This window comes from Lemur catta, chromosome 4 (assembly GCF_020740605.2).
Source record: "Lemur catta isolate mLemCat1 chromosome 4, mLemCat1.pri, whole genome shotgun sequence".
In the NCBI taxonomy this organism is placed as follows: domain Eukaryota; kingdom Metazoa; phylum Chordata; class Mammalia; order Primates; family Lemuridae; genus Lemur; species Lemur catta.
The window spans coordinates 54,289,881-54,297,381 of NC_059131.1; the positions used below are offsets into that span (position 1 = coordinate 54,289,881).

Sequence of the window (7,501 nt, forward strand, 5' to 3'; positions counted from 1 at the left end):
TGCTTTTAACGCATAGAGCTCTCAAACTGCCAACATTCCAAAAATAAAAACAAAAAGCTAAGTCAAGAACTCACTGAGGTTTTTCCTTTTTTTTTTTTTTTTCTGAGAAATGTAACAAAGGCAGAATCACCTTATCTGACAATGCTTTGAAAAACAAAGAATGCAGTGGGGAAAGCTACCTGACAAAGAAACATCCCAAGCTCAGATACCTTAACACTAACTCTAAAAATCCTCAGACTTGACTAAATATGTTAAGGTATTTATCAATTGTTGCTTCATAAAAACTGCGCGCTTGTTCAGCAGCATGTCAAGCACAAGAGTAGCGACTATCAAAATGTATTAACTCTACCTCTCCTCAATTGATTGACATATACTTCCGAGAGAGATTTCTACTTTTATAATGAACTTGGAAAGTCTTTGGGGTGTCCGGTTAGGCTTTTTGATAGGCGGTGCTACAGAAGGAAAGCCAAAGTGAGGTTAAAAATACTTGACTCTTTTCCAATTGGCAACTGCGAGAATAAAAGTTTACCTCACAGAAAATGAATACAAGCAGCCTCCAGAAAAAAATTATCACCGAGAACAAAAACAATGGAAGAGTTTCAGGAGGATATCAAAGTAAAATTAAAGGGAGGCGGCTGTAAAGATAAAAGGTTAATCCAAAATGAGGGGGGCGGGAAAAAAACAGAAGGAAAGAGCAAAGGGACAAAAGGAAGGTTCGCTGGGTCCTAAAAAGAGGTTTGAATGAAAAAGTCTTTTCTCCAGGTCTACGACCACAGAGGGCCCGCGGCGAGGCCAAAGGCCACGCAATGGTGTCGTTAAGGCGAAGGGATTAATTTCGAGAGTGGAGCCTCCTCTCCCTCCACCTTAGCCTCTCACAGCCCTGGTCTCGGTTCTGAGCATCCAGGTGCGTGCTAGGGAGAAAAGAACCACGATATCGCGGCATCCACGGAGAACAATAAGCTGGGGAGCGGCGCAGGGCCGAGGCCTTCCCTCCGGGACGACCACCATCCCGCCTCCCTCATCGCTGCCCCAGACTCACAGAGTCTTGGGCATCTCGTCCTCCATGGCTGCTGCTGTCGCGGCGGCGCCTCCGGGTCCAGCTCCCTGCCCTTCACTACCTCCCAAATCGTTTGAGCGGCTATGGCTGCGGAATAGCCGGGTTTCTCGGCTGACCAGAGGTTACTCCGCCTCCTCCTTCGGCGGCAATTACACCACACTGTCCGGCCCGGCGCGAACAATGAAGCCCCGATACAAGATGGCGGCGAGCCGGGAACCTACGAGCAGCCAGCGAAGTGACCAGAGCCGCGCAGGCGCAGAATAACCTTGCACGTTCAACCTCCCGGCCGCCAGGCTACATCTCAACCTATAGGCTCACTTGTTGCGCAGCCGCTCTTCCACCCGACGCGAGAGATGTTTCAGACTGAGCAGGCGCAAGCATTAACTCTTTTAAGACTTGCGTAAACTCGCATTTTGCAGCGCACATTTGAATGTTTCAACAGTGAATTATAATAAAACAAAAATGTGAAGGGAAATTAAAAAGCCTAGACATTTTCATGGGAGAACAGGTTTATCAAGAATTTTCAAATTGTCACATTTTTAGAGGCAAGCAAAACGTGCTGCGCCGCCCGGGAATCGAACCCGGGTCGCAAGAATGGGAATCTTGCATGATACCACTACACCAGCAGCGCTGATGGACTACACATGTACCAGAGTTCATTAGAAGGAAATGCAAGCGACATTCGTTTTCATGTAAGGATAGTTTTCATATATTAATTTTTCTTTAAAAATAAGAGTTTATTGACAGTGCATAATCTGCTATTTTTTACTAATATAAGAAACAATTTATCTTCTCTTATTCCAATACATTTGAATGGATTTTTCTGTAAAGAAAAATGTTTTAATTTTAAATTTTTTTCATTTGTAAAACAGATGATAGAAAAGAAAGAAAAAAAAGAAAAGTCAGGTTTTCAATTTGCCTTGTTAGTACTAACTAAATATTTGAAAGTGAAGAAAATACATCCAGATGCCGGATTTTTCTTTATGTTTGCATTTCTTTGATATTCAAAGTACATTGAAAATTATTTAAGAAAATGTTATTTAATGCAAACTGGTCACAAGAATCTTAAAAGTAAATGAGTCAGAAAATTCAGTCCTCTTTTAGGGGGCAGAGAAATTAGGGCTCTGAAATGTGGTTCATTGTACAAATTATGCATTTCTTAATGCATTTTATAAGTTACAGAAATATTTTTTATACATAGGAAATTTTACATATCCAAATACGTGATGTCTTCTTCAAAGTAGTTTCTGTAGACTGATAAATTCTGGATTTTCAGTTCTGGAATTTTTTTTAGGATCTGTGGTAAGTTCTTCAGATTGTATTCAAAGATATCAAATACTAGTCTTTTGAGAGTGAATCAGACAAATGTTAATGGTGGATAGTATTTTTTTAAACACTTTTTTGAGACATCCATTTAAAGGGTTCTTCAGTTTAGTGTTTTGGTTTTTTTAAAATTCACCAGGTGTGCAACAATCACCACGAACAATTTTAGAGCATTTTCATCACCCCTAAAAGGAAGCTCTTACCAATCAGAAGTTCCTCCCTGTTCCCCGTCTCACCCCACATCCCAGCCCACTAATCTTTCTGTCCCCATACACTTGCCTATTCTGCACATTTCACATAAATGAAATCATAAAATCTGTGGTCCTTTGTGACTGGTCTCTTTCACTTAGCATTATGCTCTCAAGGTTCATCCATGTTGTACCATGTATCAGTCCTTCATTCCTTTTGATTGCTGAATAAAATTCCATTATATGCATATTATGCAAGTATGTTTTAGTACAGTTTTTTAACTTACAAAAGTAATACATGCTTACTGTTACAAGTAAATCAATATAGATATATATGGAAAATATTAATAATTTCCTCATTCTCTTCCTCTTCAGGTAACTAACATTAGCAGATTAGTCTGTAAACTTCCACATTTTACTTATATGCATACAGATACACATGTATAATAAGTATTTGAGATTTTTAGTTATTTCCAAAAATGGGGTTATGCCATAACTATTACTTAACAGCTTGTTTTTTTGTTTTTTCTTTTTTTGAAACAGGGTCTCACTCTGTTTCCTGGGCAAGAGTGCAGTGGCATTATCATAGTCCATAGAGTGAATGTTCCACAATTTATTCAATGGTAAATTAAATTAACTACTGTAAATGGTATTGATGGGCACTCAGTTTCCTCCACTTTTTTCCCCCTACTACAAGAAGTGTTGCAATAGTATTCTGCTACATATATCTTTATAAACTGATTCTTTTATTCCTGTAGGACAGATTCCCAAACATGGGATTACTGAACTGAATCGTATATATAATCTTCATAGATAAAGGTTATAGTCATTCACACCCCCACCAATAATGTTTGAAGTCAATTCCTAATCCCTCCCCACCCCAGCTTCATTTAATCTTACACTAAGATGTTATTAGTCATTAATTTTTGCCAATATTATAAATAAAAAATGGTATTTCTTTGTTTTAGTTTGCATTTATCTAAACTACTACTGGAGTTTAGAGTCTTTTTATTTATTTATTTTTGATCACTGCCATTTTTCTCTTTTGTAACTTGCCTATTAATATACTTACTCTATTTATTTTGAGTTGTTTACTTCTTATAGAGCGCTCATTTTTTGTTTTTTTTCTCTTTTTACTCTGGCTTCTCTCTGGAAGTAGAGCTCTTTGTATTTTATATATTTGTGATATTAACCACAATTCTATGGTTATATTAGTGGCAAATATTATTATTATTATTATTTTACAGACAGAATCTTGCTATGTTGCCCCAGCTGGCCTCAAACTCCTTGGCTCAAGCCATTCTCCCTCCTCAGCCTACTGAGTAGTTAGGACTACAGGCATGTGCCTGCACAAGACACTGGCAAATATAATATTTTTCACATGCATTTTTCTCCACTTCTAAAATTCTATCCTTTGCCATCTTAAAATGTTTAAAGTTTTATGTAGTCAAATTTGTTTATCTTTCCTTATGTTGCTTCTGAAATTCCTGTCTTGCCTAAGGTAAAATAAATATCATTTAGACTATGGTAATTAGAATAAGAAGGAACTGAAAGAAGAAAGAAGGTATGAAAATGATTATCTTCAAGGCAGTTTAAAAGAAGGGAAAAAAAGGTATGGAACAGTGACATAATTTTGGATCTGAGTATGGTCAAAGATAAAGCTGGACACTAAAATTATAAAGACAGATTTTAATCAGTAATATATTATTGCAATAGGAAAAAAAGTCCAGCAGGAACTGAACTGAATTTCCATTTGTATGGTGGTGACTGAGCATTTTAAAAGAGAGCAAGGGAACAGGGAAAGGAGTGAGCAGGGGCTCAGTGGAATCAGGGAAGCAAAAAAGTTACAAAAAGCAGGAAGTGAGAATTGGTCCATATGAAACCCATGTGGGTTTGTTAACCTAACCACCCACAGAGGTTTGGGGATGGGGCCTTATCTTCAGATATTGGTTGGAACAAATAGTCAATTCTTTCGGCAGTCCTGAGTTTTCTCAGGCAGGTACTTTCAGGGCGTTAGGGTCAACCTAGGGATGCATCTTTGAGCTGTTAGAAACTATGTTAGTATTTTGTTCCAGTCTTTACAGGTCAAGGTTGAGGCCTAGTTGAGAAGAGGGCTCAGAGGAGCCTGGCTAGAATTTGGTCAAGGAGAGAATCTTCCTCAGTATTTAGCTTCCTAAGAACACTGCTTTCCTGGACAACACCCCATTGAGTGTTACACTTCATATGTATGGTAACATTTTTCACCCCAAGATTTTTTAAAAACCCTTTTGAGTTTCTATGGCACTCCTATTTTGAAAGGGTGATGGTAGAGAATGTGAGAGCCCTCTGCCTCCCACTTTGCAAGTCTTCTAGCTGTCTTTGCAGCAAAGTGCCCTTCCAGTAAACTCTTTCAGGTTTCAGTGCCACAGTCAAAGTTCCAAATATGACACCTGGGTCAAGGTCACTAACATGACCAATTCTAATCAGCCAACAAATACTTATTAAAGGCCTATTGGACTTAACACACTGAGGTATTGTGGTCATGTAGTTTGGAAAATAGAAAGTAAAATACACACAGTTTAGTTTTTTCTTTGTAATTTCTAGATGTAGTGAAAAAGGGGACTTAATCTTCCTATTTTTATATTCCTAAGGAATGTTTATTTCCTGTAGGACATGCATCTTGTTCTATTAACACCTCCACTCCCCCTTTCCATTCTGTTCCACTGGCCTCCTTGCTGTCTCTCAAACATGCCAGGCTGCCTCTTTGCCCAGAACACTCTTTATCCAGATATCCTCATGACCCACTTCTTCCCTTCCTGCAAGCTTTTGCCCAAATATAATACCATCTACAAATTAGGCCTACCCTGGTCATTCCTATTTAAAATTGCAACTCATTCCCCATTCCTCTTATCCCAACTTATATTTTACATCATTTATTCTAATTATTGTCTGTCTCTCTCCACTGGATTGTCAGCTACATTAGAGTAGTGTTTTTAAAAAATGTTTCAGTCACTGATTTTTCCCAAGCACTTAGAACATCACCTGCCACTTAGAAGGAAGTCAAACATTTGTCCAAAGAAAGAATGCTTTTTTTGCCCTGGATTTTCAACTCTCTTTCTCCCAGTTCAACCTTACTTTGTATCCAACTTATTTTCCTTACATCCATACTGTTTTTCATGTTCATATATCAGTTATTCTTTTCTGTTTGTCTGGTTGAAGTATTATAATTACAGAAATGAGATCATATTATACCCATCACTCAGCTATCAGCTGTTCTCAACTAATAATGTCCGGACACTATTTATAGACTCAACATTCTGGTGCGGTGGCACCATCTAGCTCACTGCAGCCTTGAACTACTGGGGTCAGGCCATCCTCCTGCCTCAGCCTCCTGAGTACCTAGTACTACTGATGCACGCCACCACACCCAGTTTATTTTTTGTAGAGACTAGGGTCTCCCTAGGTTACCGAGGTTGATCTTGAACTGCTGGCCTTAAGTGATTCTCCTGCCTTAGCCTCCCAAATTACTTGGATTACAGGCATGAGCCACCATGCTGGTCCCAACCTTCTTTTTAACACATGCATAATGTTCAACTGTATGGTGTGTAGGGGAGGAAAAAAATAATTTTTCCTCTACTCTTCTGAGACCCCTCTAACAAAAGACATATTATCCAAAACAAACAAACAAAAAAGCACAAAACAACAACAAAAGAAACCAAAGAGAAGTTTAATAACATGTGTACGTCACATCTACCAAGGAGATACTGGGCCATGAATAATGTCCAGCAGGTGGCTTTGAATTCAGGTTTATATCACATCTTCAAAAAAGAGAAATAAATTTGTATAGAAGTGACAAGACAAAGTTAAAGGATTTTCAGTCTCTAACGGTGACAAATTATGGGAATACAATCAATGAGAGAGAAAGGCTCCTTAGTGAAGTTTGCATGTAGATCCCTGGCTGATAAAGTTCTGTCAAAAGACAAATTTACAATTAATTTAGTTTAAAGATGTTACTTCGTTTTTATTTGTCATTCCAGAATGGAGTAGTTCCCATGAGCTGGGCAGAGGAATATTAATTTTTAAAAAACATAGCATTTATATATATATATATATATTTTTTTTTTTTTTTTAAAGAAGAGTTTTACTTCTTTATCGTGAAGGATTCTCAACCTGCAGTGGCCATTCTGACAGGCTGAAAAACACTACTCTTGGGCCACAAGCCAGGAATATGTATTTGAAGTTAGAAATGAAAGGGAACCGATTTTATACTGAGTGGGGTAGCTAACTATAAATATTTAATAAGCTATAGGAGGAGTCATGAATATTTATGAAGAGAAAACACACGTGTAAATTGTGCTTTACACCTCTCATCCTGTCACTGCTGGGAACTCAGTTTTGTTTTTTTATTTTGAGACAGGGTCTTGCTCAAAATGGAGTGCAATGGCATCATTATAGCTCACCGCAACCTCCAACTCCTGAGCTCAAGTGATCCTCCTGCTATGGCCCCCTAGTAGCTGGGCATGTACTACCACACCCGGCTAATTTTTAAACTTTTTGTAGGGACAGGATCTCACTATTGCCCAGGTTGGTTTTGAACTCCTGGCCTCAAGCAATCCTGCCACCTCACCCTCCCAAAGTGCTAGGATTACATGCATGGGTTACTTCGACCAGCCAGAACTCAGTTCTCAGTTTTAAGTTTTTTTTCTGGAGTCCCTTTGGATGAGAGGGCTCTGTTCAGTTAGGTGGGGGGCTTAGGATTTTATTTTTAGTTCACAGGAGGTTGGCTTTATAGACAGAAAAGGGCTGAAAACAGCAGAAACAGAACAAACAGTGAATTGGTTGTTTCAAAGTTACTTTCCTTGTAAAGAGTAAAGCAAAGGGGAATTCCTTATCATGGCAGCTAAAACTAGCCCGTTTGGGGATTTAGCTATTACTTTTTCCTGATTTTTTAGAA

At 38.5% G+C, this 7,501-nt stretch overlaps 1 protein-coding gene and 1 non-coding gene across 11 annotated transcripts in view; both read right to left on the reverse strand.

The window, feature by feature from the left end:
• The window catches only part of TIA1 (TIA1 cytotoxic granule associated RNA binding protein), a 33,955-nt gene extending 32,658 nt beyond the window's left edge, over window positions 1-1,297 (reverse strand). For 7 of the 10 annotated variants that reach the window (XR_006734736.1, XR_006734735.1, XM_045549790.1 and 4 more), the window contains exon 1: window positions 1,040-1,297. Coding sequence is in view for 8 of the 10 variants with exons in the window: in XM_045549790.1 (XP_045405746.1) it covers window positions 1,040-1,065 (26 nt within the window). In the remaining 2 variants the exon portion in view is untranslated. The remainder of the gene's footprint in view (window positions 1-1,039) is intronic. The other 3 variants (XM_045549793.1, XM_045549791.1, XM_045549792.1) reach the window with 2 other exon arrangements.
• Window positions 1,298-1,617: 320 nt separating this feature from the next.
• Window positions 1,618-1,688, reverse strand: TRNAG-CCC. The gene has a single exon. It is a non-coding gene; the product is annotated as a tRNA-Gly (tRNA).
• Window positions 1,689-7,501: the final 5,813 nt, after the last annotated feature.